Source organism: Palaemon carinicauda, chromosome 38, assembly GCF_036898095.1.
Source record: "Palaemon carinicauda isolate YSFRI2023 chromosome 38, ASM3689809v2, whole genome shotgun sequence".
Taxonomy (NCBI): domain Eukaryota; kingdom Metazoa; phylum Arthropoda; class Malacostraca; order Decapoda; family Palaemonidae; genus Palaemon; species Palaemon carinicauda.
This window is the reverse complement of record NC_090762.1, coordinates 22409751-22429750: the sequence shown is the minus strand read 5'-3', so window position 1 is coordinate 22429750 and position 20000 is coordinate 22409751. Positions and strand designations below refer to the sequence as shown.

General features: G+C 33.4%; 1 protein-coding gene across 2 annotated transcripts in view; it reads left to right on the top strand.

Moving 5' to 3' along the window:
* Positions 1 to 20000, top strand: part of LOC137630455 (uncharacterized) — a 105847-nt gene that overhangs the window by 32652 nt on the left and 53195 nt on the right. For both annotated transcript variants that reach the window (XM_068361934.1, XM_068361933.1), the window contains exon 2: positions 17740 to 18142. In XM_068361934.1, the coding sequence (XP_068218035.1) occupies positions 17944 to 18142 (199 nt within the window). In that variant the 5' untranslated portion in view covers positions 17740 to 17943. The remainder of the gene's footprint in view (positions 1 to 17739; positions 18143 to 20000) is intronic.

Here is a 20000-nt window from a genome sequence, read left to right as displayed (position 1 = left end):
TTCTGTTTAAAGAAGTCTTGAACGTCCATTGTCAACATGGTGTTTAGCCATATATGTTATGTATTTTCTCCTCTCTGACAGGCGTTTTAACAAGAGATTTTGTGGTGAGATTTTCCATTATCTAGCAGGTGTTATAGCCAATAGAATGAAACTTCTTCATAACAACAGGTGTATTTTAGCGTAAGACGTCTTGTAATATCTGATTTAACTGGTGTTTTAAAGTGTCCAGTAGGTTTTGAGTCGAAGAAATGGTGAAATTGTATTTATCAATATATAACGTTTCCTTCTCCTAAGTATTTCAGACAAAGAAATGCGAGCTTTCATTATCTGGCTAGTGTTTTTGCCAAAGAAGTTGGGATCTTCCCCTGTTTGACAGATATTTCAGTCAAACTAGCAGTGCCCCTACCCTCTACCAAGTGTTTCTTCTCCATCAAAGGGTATATGCGAATAAATAGAGACTCTTAGAGATGAGAGAAGTTTTAGAATTTTATGTTGTCTTTAGAGTTGATACGAGTACATAACAGTAACTACCGTCGTTAAGAAATTTATTTGTTGGATTTATTCAAATGAAACCAAAATATATATGAGACTACATTATGATTATCTTTGCTTATTCGACAATACCACTGTTATTTTAAGGCTATTATTACCCCCAATGATATATTTTATGAAGTTACTGAAAAGTTGTCGATATGTGTCAAAATAGTTTTTCAGACCAAAGTCAATGACACGAGTGATCTATGACTTAATCACATTTTCTAGCTTAAAATAAAAAAAATTAATAAGAAAACAAACAAAAAAATAAATAAACAAACAAGAAAGGTGAACCTTGACCCAGAAAGAAGGAATACGCACCTTCAAAAGAAGGAAAATAAATAGGCAATCATTAATACAGCATCAAATTAAATTCATAATTGACCAACCTCTACGGTAGGTTTAAATTACTTGAAGTAAAGAATCCTGCTCCAAGTCATGCGGACGAAGGAGAAGGAAAAATATACTCTCCTAATGGAAGTGGAGAAACGGTGACCAACGTTTTAGAGAAGAGGAATTGCACAGGCGAAGCATCTAATTAAGTTAATGCTCACCACGTCATCTCGCAAGTTGGGTGGGGCAGGGGGGGGGGATTTATTCAATAATTATTTGTTGGTCTTTTACAAGTTTTTGGGAACTTGGTTTCACATACTTAATTGTATACGCACGTTGAATCGACATGCGTTATTTTGTCTTATATACATATATATATATATATATATATATATATATATATATATATATATATATATATATATATATATATATATATATATACACACACATATATCTATGTATATATATATCACTACTTTAAGGTATTTCCATATATATATTTATATATATATATATATATATATATATATATATGTATGTATGTATGTATGTATATATATATTTATATATATATATATATATATATATATATATATATATATATGAATATATATAATATATATATATATATATATATATATATATATATATATCTCACTACTTTAAGGTATTTCCACTCATATTCCTAAATATATATATATATATATATATATATATATATATATATAAATATATATATATATATATATATATATATTTATGAATATGAGGGGGAATACCTTAACGTGGTGAAATGGTTTGCTTATCGCCATGATCAGCAAAGCTTTACTAATCAGAGTCACCTATACAATGTTGGTTTGCTGTGAGCAATCAGACTAAATTCTCTCACCATCACCAATCCTCAATGGGCAGGGTGGTGATGAAGTTGCTAAACTACAGACATGTCTGAGGTCTGTCTTGCGGTGGGCTAGAGACGGCTGTCTTTGTTGTTGTTGTTAGTGTTGTTATTGTATGCATATGTAGGCAGGCAGTTAATTCTAATAGCCAGGCCTTCTCAATCATGAGGCTCAATACTACGCAGTATTCTAGAAGTTTTATTCCATCTGTTACCAAGTTGTGGAATGATCTTCCTAATCGGGTAGTTGAATCAGTAGAACTTCAAAAGTTCAAAGTTGGAGCAAGTGTTTTTATGTTGACCAGGCTGACATGAGTCTTTTTATAGTTTATATAGGACATATCTGTTTTGACATTGTTAATTAGTTTATATAGGACATATCTGTTTTTGACGTTGTTACTGTTTTAGAATGATTTATTGTTAACTTGTTCTCATCATTTATTTATTTCCTAATTTCCTTTCCTCACTGGGCTATTTTTCCCTATTGGAGCCCTTGGACTCATAGAATCTTGCTTTTCCAACTAAGGTTGTAGCTTGGCTAGTAATAATAATAATAATACCGGTATGTGTATATATAGTATATGAATTATATATAGATCATATCAAATAACTCCATTTGAAGAAATTAATTTACTTACTAGTCTTTACAGCTTGTATTCATTATCACAAACCAAATCTATAGCTACTCTTGTGTACTTAGCGCTTCCTTCAAGGTCCCATCCTTTCTAAGAAAATCTTCCGTGTTGAAAACACGCAATTACCATAATGGAATCCAATATCTAAAGTATGCCTGGCTATTCCTAATGGACTGTAATTGACCAAATGATTGACTGCCAGAATAAGCTTTTCAATATCCGCGTTCTCAAGAATGATGAAGGGATGGATGGCACTGTGGAAGGCGGGGAGTTATCATGAGAAAATAACGGGTTACTTAGATAATATTAGATGGTTTCTTTTTCGCGTAAATAGGTATTCTATAGACTTTGGTTTGAATATGGCCAAGGTCGATACGCAATATTGCATTGGATAAGTCTGTCAGTAGAAAATTTTATCTTATCCAAAAAGATTGAAGGAGCGTAGCGTGCAAGTAAAATTCAGACTAATTTTTGTTTTTTTAAGATGAAACAAATAAAGACATCTTTACAGTTACTTATTTCATAATGGCTCTAAGTGCATTGTATTGAATTGGATTTTTTTTTTCATATATAAGTAAAAGTTCAAAGAGCTTGGATATAACACTCCACAGTCTCTCCTCACCGGAGCTCTTCCAATAGCCGATCCAAAATTAGTGATAATCGATAGAGAAATTAGAGACTCTTTATTCAGCCTTTGGCCTCCCTTTTTTAGCCACTTTTTTATGGAAAAGAGGGAGGAAAATCAACAGGCGTTAATTTGATTAGCTATGGCAGCATGGCAACAGTCCCCGATGGTTTACCTCGTTCCTCTCTGAACTTGACCTTATTCTGCAACTGCAGTGTTTCCTTGAAGCACCCTTTGCTCTGATTGGCCTCCATGGCACCAGCGTTGAGAGTCCAATACCAATGGTTTCCTTTACGTAAAGGTATGGGACTGAGGTGAAATTCCATTCAGGTGCTTAATAAAATGAAAGATTGGGTTCATGAAGTCAACCGTGTATTTTGTGGGAATTGATTTATGCGTTAGTATTATTTGGTGCCCAGATATTATTTTTGCACACATGAATACTCCCACACACGTGTGTGCATGTGAGCTTTGCAGATTTTTCCTTGGGTACTTTCGCGCATATATATATATATATATATATATATATATTATATATATATATATATATATATATATATATATATATATATATATATATATATATACACATATATTATATATATTATATATGTATATATGTATATATATATATATATATATATATATATATTTCTATATATATATTTATATATATATACATTTATATTTATATTTAAATTATCATCATTATCAGTCTCCTCCTACGCCTATTCAAAGGGACTCATATATATGTATATATATATATATATATATATATGTATATATATATATATATATATATCTATATCTATATATATATTATATATATATATATATATATATATTTATATATATATATATATATATATATATATATATATATATATATATATATATATATATATATATATATATATATATATATATGGGTGTGCGCATGCCATGCAAAGATGAAAAGGCATGAGCTTACCTGTCCCATGATCATTATCATGACTACAGCTGACCTTGCGAATGAGATCCTGGTGTATTTTTTTTTCCAATGAATACACTTCATTCTCCTTCCATTATGTTTTCTTGATAAGTATGGATGAGCATTTGTTGAATAATTATTGATATGCCAAAGCATATATGGATTAAGTTTCTGTACTTTTATTACGATTATTTACAATTCAATTGCCAGTAAAAGATCTTGTATGCCTTCCAATTGGTTAGTGACAGAAATAACGTAACTTTGAAAATATAGAGATTTTGTTGTAAACAAAACAATCAACTTTAAAGGCTAAACATAAGGTATCTGCTGCCTTTAAAGGTCATCTGTAGTTCCAAATTTAGCCGCACGGGGTCAGCATCTCCCGCTCGGCCAAGAGAGAGAGAGATAGAGGGGGCCCGGTTACTAGTATGTTGCATTTGAAAATAAGATCTTTTCAGAACTGACCTGAATTTTCGGTATATTCCTATGAATTTTGTGTAAGGCTGATGTACCGTCCTTTTTTTTTTCTCCGGAAATTCTTGTGTTGTGAAAATAATAGCATTATAGAATACATAAATGAATGTAGGCTTACAACGAATTTGTAAATATCATTAAGTTAATTTTGATGTGCTAAACTTTACTGTTGTTGATGACAGATTAAACAGGTCTTGTGACAGACCGGGTTTTCGACCTTAAAAATCAACTGTAAGATATTCTAGTGGTTATGACACCAAACCTACCAGCTTAAAGACCTGGCTTGAGTCTCGGCAGACACGGACGAATTAATTCCAAAGTACCACTTTCAACTTTTGCCGTGAATTATGTGCTCGGTATTTAAACGACTGATTGGTGGCAACCATGGGGAATAGGAACCTGCGGGTAACGGTCTCATTCCGAAAAACGTTTGCGGAAAGCAGGGGAGGTGGGGGACGGGCCAGTTCGGTTTCACCATCTTTGATCGTCCAATGATGCTTGCATGCAACAGCTTACTTTTTAGGAATGCCATACCTTGGGAAGCCCAATATTTATATTTTTGTTGTTCATTTTTCATGAGTTAAAATTGGTTTCCAATAAGCCACTAACATTGTTTTTGCCCTGAGCACCGGGTCACTTTCCACCACTGGCAAGAATATTCTACTTCTTTGTGACGTATTTTTTAAACATTCGAATGTTTTAAAGGAAGATTCAGAGGAGGAAATTTTGCGTTAATTCTTATTGATTGTTTCGTTGGTTCTAGATGGCAGGGATTACATCGAAGTGACTTTAAGGGAAAATTTCAACCTTTTTAAATTTTCCAACAATTGTTAATGATGATGATGATCTCTCTCTCTCTCTCTCTCTCTCTCTCTCTCTCTCTCTCTCTCTCTCTCTCTCTCTCTCTCTCTCTCTCTCAGAAAATCATGACTATTTTTTTTCTTCGTAGCTAACCATTGTAATTGGAAATGTTTGGGATACCTTAGCGGGGTGAAATGGTTTGTGTATCGTAATGATCAGCAAAACTGAGCTATTCAGGGCCACCCATATTATGTTAGCTTGCTGTGAACGATGAAACGAAAATCTCCCACCATCGCCAATCTGCTTTATTAATATACACGTCATCTTTTCTTGAACGAAACAAATAACCACATTACTCAATAGGGAAGAGGAATACATTCAAACATTTACAACATTAAAATGATTCCACTCCAGTGATGCATTTCTGGTGTTTACAGTCTTTTCAACTCGACAATACAAATAGCTCTCAAGATTATGGTTGTGGTGGCCGATGCGGTAACGTCTTTGACTGGTGAATACTAGACTGGGGTTCCAGCCCCTCTCAAACTCGTTAGTTCCTTTAGTCACTGCAACCGCACCATTCTTGTGAGCTAAGGAACGGGGGTTTCGGGGAGCCTATAGGTCTATCTGGTGAGTCATCAGCAGCCATTGACTGGCCCTCCTTGGTGCCAGCTTGGGTGGAGAGGGGTCTTGGGCGCTGGTTATATGCATGTATGGTCAGTCTCTAGGGCATTGTCACTGTCCCTTGCCTCTGCCATTCATGAGCGACATTTAAACCTTTAAAACTCTTGTTCATTTATATTGAAGGCAAAGTAGATTATCATGAAGCCTTCAGAACGAGGAAACTTATAGATGTTAAAACTTAATTTTAAATACTTTTGTTGCTGACTATGGGGACATACTGTACGTCTCGTTTTATACTTTATCTATTACCAAATTAACTATGTAAATTATTTATTAAGTTTTGTTACTTTTTTATTATAATTTATTCTTTACTTAATTGTTTCTTTTCCTTACATTGCTGCTTTCGTATTTACTGTAGTGCTGCAACAGTGTTCTTTATAGTAATCTGTTTTTCTATTAAAGTTACGGCTCACCTTACAGTAATGACAGAGACAATACACATTATACTGACCAGAAATGTAGAAAAATCACGATATGTTTACACGTCATATATTAATAATTTAAATATGAACATAGAAAAGTAATATTGGGACAAGACAGGCTATTACATTATCCACCTACGTTGCAATTACTCACGTGTTAAAATAATTAATCGCCTAGTTATTAGATGGCCATTAAAACAAATTAATTGACTAATGGTGTATTCCGAAACAGATTTGATTTGAATTATGGTATATCATGATTGATGTCTGTTTGTGATGATGGATTATCTAGCAATGTCGGGTTTATTAAGTTTACCATCTCACTTTGTTTTCATTATTTGTTTCTTGAATATATCACCGTTACTTCCCAGGTGACATTTATACATATGTCTAGCTTTTATAAGGGAATGTATAATGGTTCTTAATTCAGAACTAAATAAGGCTCATTTTAAGTACATGGAGTTGCATCTCGTCTCTCTGATTATATAATTTCATTTCTTGAACTTCTAATTTTTGTTTTCTTGTATAATTAATGTCCGCCTTATTGTTGTTAGAACTTTACATTTATTTATTATTGGTAGTTATGTTTTGTTTTCTAAGTTTGTTTGTAAAGTTTCAAATACACTTATCGTTCTTACTTCACAGAGAAAAATAGTTGCTTCACATAGAAAAATACTTCGTTGTTCAGAAGAAAATCTTCATTTGCTCAGAAAATTGTTTAAATTGCCCTAAAGAATACTTACTTTGCTCAGGAATATTTTTACTTTGCTCAAAATTTCTTTATTTTGCTCATAATTATTTTACTTTGCTGAGAAGAATGCTAACTTTACACATACAGTACAATTATTTACGATGTGTTTGTGGGGTTGTGTATTAGTTGCAACACACATCTCAATACATTCAGTAGATTATGAGAGAGAGAGAGAGAGAGAGAGAGAGAGAGAGAGAGAGAGAGAGAGAGAGAGAGAGAGAGAGTAAATTGTATTACACGATATACGTGATTCAAAATAACTTTTCGAACTCTTTGTTTCCGTCGGGCCAATAAACTGTCACGGAAAACTTATATACAGAGTTCGAAATTCATAATTTGATAGAATTAAATCATCCAAATCTTAAATACTTTGCTATTGGAAATATATATTTAGAGTTAGAAATATGTTTAATTCACAATTCATATCCAAATTTCAACTTATCTATTATCATTTTCCTAGCAATGATTATGATGCATTGTAATATTGGTTGGTTTTGCAACTTCAAATATTAAGGGCATAATTGTAATAGCTATCTTTTGGAAATATATATATACAGTGTATATATATATATATATAATTTATATATATTATATATATATGTATGTATATATATATATATTATATATATAATATATATATATATATATATATATATATATATATATATATATATACATATATATATATATATATATATGTATATATATATATATATATATATGTATATATATATATATATATATATATATATATATATATATATATATATATATACATAAAGCGGTATATATATTGCTTTTTCATATTAGTCTGGTGGCGCAACTTCAAAGTTAACACGGTTTAGAAAAGATATGTTTAAAGAAAATCGTAATTTGAATAATTACTGTTTCGTTAGACGCATATCTCGTGCACCTTCATATTAAAATGGCGTCGCAGCTTCAAAGGTTCACAACACTATTTTGAGTGAATATATGCAGGCTAACGAATCTGCATTGTGAATTCTGCAAATATGAAATGCGGCCGAGATGTCGAAATTCCACCGGAATGAAGTGGATGAATTAGTAAATGTATTCCCATGGAAATAAATAAATAAATAAATATCAAAAGGAATCGAAAGTGACGTCCTGCCTTTCGTGGTGACTTGTTAGAAATGTGAAACCAATTCAAAATCAAATAACATGGAATATTATTTGTGTCTCTTGTATCCTATGAAATTATTGATAAAATGATGTAAGGAATTTAAAGACGAATTGACTTACCATTATGAATTACTTGTTTATTACCGACATTTGTAAAAAAAAAGAAAATATTGATTTTCTCTTGCAATTAGCAACCAATGGGAAACGTCCCTACCTGGCGATCTTTCGTACTGTTTTTAGTCCCGCTCAAGCTCGATATTTTTTTGTAGTGTCTGCGACCTCGCTATCCTTGTGAGCTAGGGATGGGGTCGACCTGTTGAGTCATTAGCAGCTATTGCCTGTCCCTCCCTGGTGCTAGCTTGGGTGGAGAGGGGCCTTGGGCGGAGATCATACGTATACTGTATATTGCCAGTTTTTAGAGCATTGTCACTGTCACTTGCCTCTGCCATTCATGAGCGCCATGTAAATCTTTAAACACGTACCCGGGTAGTATTTATTATCTTTTCACCAAAGGGTAGACCCAGTAATCAATAACTGGTTAATCCATTCCCGTTAATTAACGTCACTAATTAACTTAATTATTATTATTATTATTACTGTCCAAGCTACAACCCAGTTGGAAAAGCAAAGAGCTATATGCCCAGGGGCTCCAACAGGGAAAAATAGCCCAGTGAGGAAAGGAAATAAGGAAATAAATAAATGAAGAGAATAAATTAACAATAAATCATTCTAAAAAAAAGTAACGTCAAAACAGATATGTCATATATAAACTATTAACAACATCAAAAATAAATATGTCATATATAAACTATAAAAAGACTCATGTCTGCCTGGTCAACAAAAAAGCATTTGCTCCAACTTTGAAATTTTGAAGTTCTACTGATTCAACTACCCGATTTTCCTGGTTATAAAGATAAATTAATCAAAATTCTTGCTTGAGCTTATCATTGTAATGAACATAAGAAACATTAAGGACCCCAATCCCTTGGCTCGAAGTTCAAGCCCAGCTCACGGTTAGGTAAATTTCGCGCGTAGAATGGCGACCTTACTGTCCAATCCATTAAGTTAGTCATCAGCAGCTACTATCTGATGTCCCCTGATCAGTACATGGGTGGGTGGTGCTGTTTGTGCACCTTACGCCGTGTACTGTAAGCATTACTTGATAGTCTTTGCAGCATTCCTTCGGCCTTGAGCTGAACTTGTGTTATATCTTACTTTAACCCCGTTTCCGCTTCATTTCTTCCATCTTGCTGTCAAACCTCTTTAACCCCTTTCTTTATAGTGTAATCACAACATTATACCCTATTTACATTTAGATGGTGAATGGCCTCGCTGGCTCCAGCGCAAGTCTTTACAAGCTAAAATCATAGGTATCACGTTGTAGCACTCACTACTGTCCAACCTCTTTGAGTTTTTACCTCGTAGTGCAACTGCAAGGGTTCCTCCCATCCTCTCCCAGTTGCTCCTGTTTGTGCTGGCCCATACGACTCAAATTCACATATCCAATCCTATCCTTCTGACACCTTTTAAGGCCAGCGAGCCTTACTCTAAGAACCATATTATTATTATTATTACTTTCCAAGTTACAACCCTAGTTGGAAAAGCAGGATGCTATAAGCCCAAGGGTTCCAACAGGGAAAAGTAGCCCAGTGAGAAAAGGAAATAAGGAAATAGATAAACTACATTAGAATTAATGAATGATTAATATAAGATATTTTGAGATCAGTAAGAACGTAGAAATAGATCTGTGATATTGAACTTCTGATAAGAAACTTACGTCGGTCTGTTCAACACGAAAACATCCGCTGATTTTATACACTGATATTTTTTACGTGATAATAACAAATAGTTTTTTAACAGTGATTTTTTCTTTTTCTTGGGAGATGAAAGAAATGATTCATTGATTTAATTAAACCTGGCTTCAAATCATAATCCCTATCTTTAGATCATTTCATTCATTCGGAAATATTTCTTAATTGCCTATTCAAATAAATGGTTATCGATCAAGACCTTGTACGCAAGAATATTTTTTTATTTTTTATTTTTTTATTATTTTTTTTTTCACTGGGACTCACGATGTTTATCAATATTTTTCAAGAGAATATAGTTCCTGATCAGAAAACAGGATGGATCATAAATTTACTGAAAGACATTATTAAAAGAAATTAAGACTTTTAATCATATCAGTTATTTTAATTGAATTCTAAACTTAATAGATTTTTTTTTTTAAATTTGTTTTCTTTCGTCCTTAATTGGAAAAAATCCTAGGGAAAATGTTTTTTTTTTTTTTTTTTTTTTTTTTTTTTTTTTTTTTTTTTTTTTTTTTTTTTTACCCACGCAAATTTAAAATCAGACAATATATGCATGAAATATTTGCGTATAGTAGGTTATCAGATGAACCCATCCGCTATATTGATCTATTTTTTGAATAATTTCATCAATAATTTTCAGTGTTATTTATATCAAGAAATGTCGGTAATGTATCAGATAAGGCCATTTCACATATCCACATAGTTTTTTTTTTAGTTGATTATCTCTAAATTGCAACGAGAAAAACTTAGATAATTACACACCTAATAATAGGATATTTTATCTTTCTAAGAGACGTGAATACCATTACTAACTAATAATTATTCGATTGTAAACTAATTTTTTTATACAATGCCGTGTATTTGAATTCGGTAATTGATACAACTACTGAGTTGCGTTAAAAAAATAAAACTATTGTTAAAAATATTTCGAAAAGTCAATATAGTCACGCTACAAAAAGGTTGAGGTTAGGGATTAAAGCCATTTTCTTATTCCAATTTTTTTCCCTAAGGAAATAAGGTAATAACGGGAAATACCATATTGCTTATTATCTCTGCTAAGGAGGTTATGCTTTCATCTCTGTTTATTTGTCTGTCACCAGCCTAAGGTACGGATGAATTTTGATGAAAATTTCAGAATATGTCAGAAATGGGTTAACTTAGATGTGATTAGATCTTGGCGTTGATTTTTTTTTTCTTAAAGGATTCTTCACTATTGTGAGATTTGACCAATTTGTATATTTATCCTCAAACAAATAAATAGGGAACTAGTGATTGTCGAAATGGTATGATAGAAGGAACTGAGCTGTCTTGGCGGAGGTCTGCTTTTTTTTTTTTTTTTTTTTTTTTTTTTTTTTTTTTTTTTTTATGTAAATGAGATTTCCATAAAGACTGACTGGCTTGATAGGAAGCTTGGCAATGCCTTCCGTCATAGACAAGTCTTAATTCGTTGTAGTAAGATTGTCATCATACAGTAGTGGGCATATGAGATATGTTGCAGAATTAAACTTTGAAGGGATCTAAATACAAAAGCTTGAAGTGTATTCACGTTGTGATTTCAGACGTCGTCAACTTTCTCCTTCAACCTTCCTCCATCACTCCAAATTTGTCTTACTGTGTCTGGCGAACAACATATGACTCAATCTGTGATTAATTTCAGCATTGACTAATTTGCTGTATGCCTAAAGAAATTAGCACTACTGATATTATTGTAATATTAACGAATTAAACTGTATGTTTGAAATACGATGAACAATTCTAGACTAGAAATCAATCCATAGAATATATAAATTGATTATCTCCCTTGATATCACCGCAAAGATCGACCCAAATTAATTGTTGCATTGATCGATTATCATCACATTGATTCTGGTCTCCAATCCGTTGGAGTGAGTGCTCGAAGAAAATAATTTTACGATAGATATACATTCATAAAAATGATCTCACCCCCAAAAATATACAGGAACCCACACAAACCATTAGATGATGCGACACTGCACCCCGAAAGAGCTCTATGTCACCCATTTAGCCAAATGAATGGGTAAATAGCCTGATGGATTAGAGAGAACAGAAAGCTGATATTCCATGCCGAGCTCACATCAAAGTGAATGACAGGCTTAGTTTTGGCGTACCGTCACTTTTTGACATTTCTGGATTGATGGAGAAATAACTTCATTACAATATTATTGTTTGTTTATTTTTTTTTTGTACCGTCAATCTTATTATTGTGGTTATCATACATTATGTATGCTGTATGAAACCACGAAATAATTTTCATATCAAAGAGAAGCCATAACATAGGTTATGATTTGTTTGATAAAAGACGGAAAAGGTTATATATGTTAAGGCATTAACTAATTTTCAGATAATAAAATGACAATCCGTCACACTATTTCAATTGGATATTTTAAGATATTTATATCAGACCTAAAGAAACAGCCCTTTTTTTCTTCAAATAATTATCAGTGCGTCATTTAGTATACCGTATGGGAATAAAGGTTGATGATGAGAGCACATAACACAAAAATAAATAAGTATAAATATGCAGAATATTAAAGCTATGATTTTATACCTTCGGTTAGATTTTATAACTACATACGATAGGATTATTCAGAAGTGAAGTGCTTCTTATTTTTTGGTAATTACTAATGCTCTGGAAATTGTGCAGCACAAGATATATAAATACATACATACATCATCATCATCATCTTTTGTAATCCACTGCAGGACAACGGCCTCATACATGTCCTTCCTCTCTCGTCTGTTTAGTCTTTATATACCTGTCTATACCTGTAAATTTTCTTAGCTCGTCAATCCATCGTCTTCTCTTCCTTCCCCGGCTTCTTTTACAATGTGTAGGGACCCATTCTGTTATTCCTAATTTGTTATCATCATTATATGTCCTGTCCTTTTCCATTTATTTTTCTTGCATGTTGTTAGAATATCATCTACTTCGGCTTGCTCTCGTATCCATGTTGCATTTTTCTGTCTCTTAGTGTTATTCTTATCATAATTCTTTCCAAAGCTTTGAATTGTAACAAGCTTATATTTTAAGGCTTTAGTAAGGCTCCAGGTTTCTGCAGTTAATAATAGTAGATCATCTGATAAAATAATTTTTAGAGAAAGTGGTATTTTACTTTCCATAATCTCATTTTGTTTACCAAAAGCTCTCCATCGCATGTTTATCCTTCTTTTAATTTCGGTCACATGCCCTGGAGACTCTGATCCCGAGGTCATTAAGAGAATCCAGACATTAATGTATTAAAATATACGGCTTATTTGAAATATGAAGAAAACTAGTTCAATTTTGCAAAATTTATCATATATATATATATATATATATATATATATATATATATATATATATATATATATATATATATATGTGTGTGTGTGTGTGTGTGTGTGTGTGTGTGTGTGTGTGTGTGCACAGTATATAGTTGCAAGTCATATATTTCGACGTATATCTTCGCTGTTCTACTGATGCTGTTACCAGCCTAAAGAAGTTTCCTGAAGTAATCTTTATTTTTTCGCAAAGATGTAAACAACTGCAATGGTAAAAAAAAAAAAAAAAAAAAAAAAACAGTTGAGATATAAAGTAATGATCGGGCTTTGAATATAATTATTTATTACAAATATTAATAAAGAAGATACGTAACATGAATAAACCTCACCTGCCTCTAAAAAAAGAGAATATCCCTTGATAACACAGAAATGAAACTACCATCTGTCCAATACTACTTTTAAACAATAATTATGAAAAGTAAGGATTAAGAGAAGAAATCAAGTAACGCCATCAATCACACAAAGATACTTAAATTCGATTGTTGGAGGAATAGGTAGAACGTACAGTATAACCTAATCCTTAAGATACGTTTAAGATAGCTCCCAAATAGTGTGATGCCGATCAAGATAAGCGTATACATTCAAGTCCAATCCATAAACAAATAAAGAAAATCTCTTATGTTTAATTTCCCTTATTAGACAATAGGCCTACTGCTCACAAATCCACAATCTGCCTCAAAGCCATTGCTAGATCCCAGCGGTCCTTATCCTCACGCATTCAATTATCGAGTAAGTAATTCCCTTTCAGCTAGAAATGTTTTATCAAGCGATGGGACGCCTACATATTGATAGCCCGAATACGGAGATCCACCGGACGCCATAATACTAGTCCTATGCGTCTGTCATAATCTGTCAACCGGCGGATGAAATCCAAATTCCATTTCTTTTAGCGATGTACATTTGCACCGACTCGCAGCGGTGCCCTTTTAGCTCGGAAACGTTTCCTGATCGCTGATTGGTTAGAATTTGCACCGACTCGCAGCGGTGCCCTTTTAGCTCGGAAGTTTCGTGATCGCTGATTGGTTGGAATTATCTCGTCCAACCAATCAGCGATCAGGAAACGTTTCCGAGCTAAAAGAGCACCGCTGCGAGTCGGTGCAAATCTGCATCGCTAAAAGAAATGGACTATAGTCCTATGCGTCTGTCTTAAACTGTCAACCGACGGATGAAATCTAAAGTCACTCCTTACAGACCGTTCATATCCTGCAATCATTAGCAGACCCACGGTCTAGATACGTAGACCGGGAGCAGACCATTCGTGAGCGTTGACAAAAATGACCAAACCCTCCACTTTCTTCCCAAAAGTTCGCAAATCAAGAAAAGACAAGGCATGGGATGGTACCTTCTCATTGAAAATAAATTAAAAGCAAAGAAGGTGATATTTTCTTGATTGTTTAGATAAGAAATTACAAAATTTAATTATATTAAATCAAAACGAAGGTTCATAACGATAGTACGTATTTAAAAGTGCTCCTGGTTGCACGATGAAAGGGACTAATGTTCTGAAAGTTGTACATACTGTATTACGGTTCACATACACACACATACTATATATATATATATATATATATATATATATATATATATATATATATATATATATATATATATATATATATATATATATATATATATATATGCATTTCGATCTTATAATTCCATAAAACTTTAAATTATGGAGATGTTTCTAGGCAAACATGTGTCCTATGATTCGCTGGGGAAGCTTTCTTTCATGCTCACATAAGTCGGGACATTGGAGTCCCCTTCTAAACCAATGATATATTATTCCCTTATCCCTAAAGGCCGCTGATTGATTTGATCAAAACTGATAAAATGGACACAAGGTTTCAATAGAGTCTTTGTAGTTCATTTTGATTGAAAACTTACAGGGCTTCTCAGACAGGGGAAGAATTCGTTTATTTCCTCATTTTCTTGTTTTTTTTTTTTTTTGGTTTCTTTTTATTTGATTATCATGCGTTCTTTTGCTTGTTTTGTTTTTTTCTTCAGTACCATCATCATCTCCTACGCATATTGACGCAAAGGGCCTCGGTTAGATTTCGCCAGTCGTCTCTATCTTGAGCTTTTAATCAATACTTCTCCATTCATCATCTTCCACTTAACGCTTCATAGTCCTCAGCCATGTAGGCCTGGGTTTCCCAACTATTCTAGTGCTTTGTGGAGCCCAGTGGAAAGTTTGGTGAACTAATCTTTTGGGGAGTGCGAAGAGCATGCCCACACCATCTCCATCTACCCCTTACTATGATCTCTTCCACATATGGCACTCGAGTATTTTCTCTCATTCTTCAGTATATATTCGAGTATTTATTCAACTGACCATATAATGTTTATCTGCTTTCGAAAAACTTCAACTATGACTGTATTGTTTGATAATTTCTGGTTAGTTGGTTCAAAGCTTTTATTTTGACAATTACTCAACACGCAAGATATGACCTAGCGTTAGTTTGGAGATATCTAGACGTGTTTTGGGAATATTTTCATTATTGAATTTTACAAAACAGGCTTATGATTAGCAACAAAAGTTTAAATTCTCTGCATTTCCACCTTTTTTAGTCTTATTGTCTTGATAACCTCTGTTTGATTCATTCCTTTCAAGACTGAAAGCTTTTGCTTTCAGAAGCCATGGGTTAAGAAAGCTTTTTTTTTTTTTTTACTGTGACCCCAACTACTTACGCTTCGGTGATGGATAGCCTCCCTAATCCTTGCGCCGGACAAATAGTGCCCAAATTCCATAGATTCTGGAATGTTACGTCCTGTGTTGCTATTTGATGAATCAGCTTTCGCATTTCCACACACAGGCCTAAATATCAGCATTAAAAACACCGGGATCAACTGTAGTTAGCAGACCTTAATGTCCTCTTTTGATTTTAATGTTTGGCATGATGTTTATCGTATTTCAGTTCTGCATTTGCCATACTATTCCATTACTACACTATTTTCTAATTTTACATTTCATTGGAGTTTTGAATGAATAAGAAAGGTATAGTCTACTGTCTTTCGTTAATTGAGCCGTTCACCGTGATCTTACTCAAAAGCTTCCGTGATGAAAAACAAATAAGTAAACAAAGATAGGCTAATTAGAAATGGAATATAAAAATAGTTTCAATGAACCCATCATCACACACAATTAAATCTGCAAATTACCTCTTTAATCACTCCAACAGGTATTGGTTAAAAAACGCTTATTCGTGCGGAGAACAAACTATATCTGGCCAGGTCTAATGCCTCTTCGCCTTCCTCTTTGAAAGAGAGTAACGAGTTTGGATCACGCCCAATGGATCAGTGGATCTCATTATTGACAGCATTAGCTCTATTCGGAAAAAGAGCAATTCATCTTACTACACTGTAATTGTTCAGTACCCACTTTACTCTTGGTAGGGTAGAAGAGACTTAGCTGTGGAAAGCAGCTCTCCTAGGAGAAGGACATTCCAAGATCAAACCTTTGTTCTCTTGTCTTGGGTAGTGCCATAGCCTCTGTACCATGGTTTTCCACTGTCTTCGGTTAGAGTTCTCTTGCTTGAGGGTACACTCGGGCACACTGTTCTATCTTATATCTTATTTCTCTACCACTTGTTTTGTTAAAGTTTTTCTAGTTTATAAAGTGATATTTATTTTAATGTTGTTGCTCTTCTTGAAATATTTTATTTTTATTTATTGCCTTTTCTCACTGAGCTATTTTCCCTGTTGGAGCCCCTGGGCTTATAGCATTCTGTTTTTCCAACTAGGGTTATAGCTTAGCAAGTAATGATAATAATAATAATAATAATAATAATAATAATAATAATAATAATAATAATAATAATAATAATAATAATAAAGGAAATAAGGGAATAAATGAACTATAAGAGAAGTAAGGAACAATTAAAATAAAATATTCAAGAACAGTAACAACATTAAAATAGATATTTCATATATACTGTAAACTATAAAAATAGACTTTTATCCGTCTGTTCAACATACCATTTGTTGCAAGTTTGAGCTTTTGAAGTTCTACAAAATCAACTATCCGATTAGGAAGAGCATTCCTTAACTTGGTCACAGGTGGAATAAAACTTCTAAAATACTGGGGAATATGAGGCCTTGTGATGGAGAAAGTATAACTATAAGAATTAAAAGCATGCTTTGTATACATAATATACATAAATTCACTGCCTTTTTCCTAAAAATAAATAAAATTTACTTTTTTAGGTACACGTATTATGATATACCATATGAGGAATTATTTGCCGTATGAGTATGATTTTATTCCTATATATTTCATTAGAAATCAGGAAAATTAATGACATTTTCCTTCCTTTCAGATCTATAAAACTACTTCCATTCAACGAACCACCCAATAGAGCAAACATAATCAGAGAAGTGACAAAATCCACAGCGTCAAGAAATAGCCCAGAAATATTTAAAACCACCAATTCTCTTAATCTCCCTGAACTTACGCAACACCTCCGGACTTTGGTAACCACCGCAGTCACCAAGAGCCACCCGGCCGCCCTTTGTCCTATAGCATGCGGTTTGTCGGAGCCCTTGCCCTGGTGGTTGTTCTGGCGGCCGTTGCCGAGACACGCCCGCCTCGGGAGAAGAGGGGCATCAAGATCTGCTCTGCTCGGGATGTGAAGTTCATGGCCACCTTCGTCTGCAACCTCCACAAGCGCTCTGTCAGATCCGTCGATCTGGAGGAGGAGGACTTCGCCCTGCCTGTGTCTGGTAAGATTGCTGTTATGGTCAGTTGTTCTTTGGATAGTAAAAGTGGGTTTTAAAACAATATATTAATTGGGGAGACTGCAAGATTTTGATGGTATAACCGGGAGCGTATTATTCAAAGTAAGTCTTTGTTCATTTAATCGATTAAAAGGAACACTATTTATAACTATAACTATGGAAGTGGGTCATTGTAATTATTATACCATGTCCGTATTATCTTGATATATCATGAAAATGTAGAAAATATTTTGAAAGTATTTAATGTTAGGTTCGATCATTTTGGTTATCCGGCTTTAAGTTATACAGTAATACGAATGGTAGTTGGTAGTTTAAGTTCTTTGGCTAGCCATATTGGATACCTCTCTGGTTACAACTCATTTACCCTTCGCCTACACATAGGCTCAAAAGTCTAGACTAATCTCCTATTCTTTACACATTCTCCTCTTTCCTCATACACCTGACAACATTAAACTAACCAAGAAATTCTTCACTCAGGGAGCCAGCGGTTAAGTACTGCACTGTAATCGTTCAGTGGCTACTTTCCACTTGCTAAGGGTAAAAGAGACTTTAGATATGGTGAGTAGCTTCTCTAAGACACTCCAAAATCAAACCATTGTTCTCCAGTCTCGGTTAGTGCCATAGCTTCTCTGCCAATGCCTTCCACTGTCCTGGGGTAGAATTCTCTTGCGTGAGGGAACACTCATGCCTACTACTTTATCTGTTTCCTTATTTCCTTTCCTCACTGGGCTATTTTCCCTGTTGGAGCCCTTGGGCATATAGCATACTGCTTTTCAAACTAGGGTTGTAAATTAGCTATTAATAATAGAAACAATATGACAGGCTGTTTCATATATTTAGCACACACATATACAGCATATATATATATATATATATATATATATATATATATATATATATATATATATATATATATATATATATATATAGGGTACTATCTATATATGTATATATACCTATATACAGTATATCCATACATACATACATGCATATATATATAAATATATATATGTATATATAGGTTACTTTATATATATATATATATATATATATATATATATATATATATATATATATATATATATATATATATGTATATAAGCTATTTTATATGTAAATATATATATATATATATATATATATATATATATATATATATATATATATATATATATATATTATATGTGTGTGTGTTTATGTATGTTATATATGTTTATCCACAGTTTATATAAAAATAGCAATTTCCAGGGGGGTAATAATGAGCGAAACAAATAGTTATTAGGTAAACGAGAAGCAAATAGAATTCACAGCAGCTTACGAAGAAATGATTGAAACCGAATGAGTAAATTGTATTTTCTTCGTCCTCGTAGGGTTTCTACAGCGTCCTGTTAATTCAGAAGCCCCTGAAGGGGAAATTGAACAGCGAAATGAGAGGGATTTCACACAATATTCGAATAAGTGACTGATATTAACAACCTCTAATTTAGATGACGGGAGGAAATAATACTGCGTAAGGATTCCCAATTATAATTCAAATCGTTTTTTCTGTCATCAGTTATTTAAAGGCCGCTCATGAATGGCAGAGGCAAGGGACAGTGACATTGCTCTATCAAACAAGACAATGCCTTAGAGACTGACCATATATACATACGCTCAGCACCAAAGCCCCTCTCCACCAAAGCTAGGACCAAGGAGGGCCAGGCAATGGCTGCCGATGAATCAGCAGATAGACCTTTAGGTTCCCCCAAACCCCCCTTTAGCTCACGAGGATGGTGAGGTCGCAGCGACGAAAGGAACTAACGAGTTTGCGCGGGACTAGAACCCCAGTTTGTCGTTCACCAGT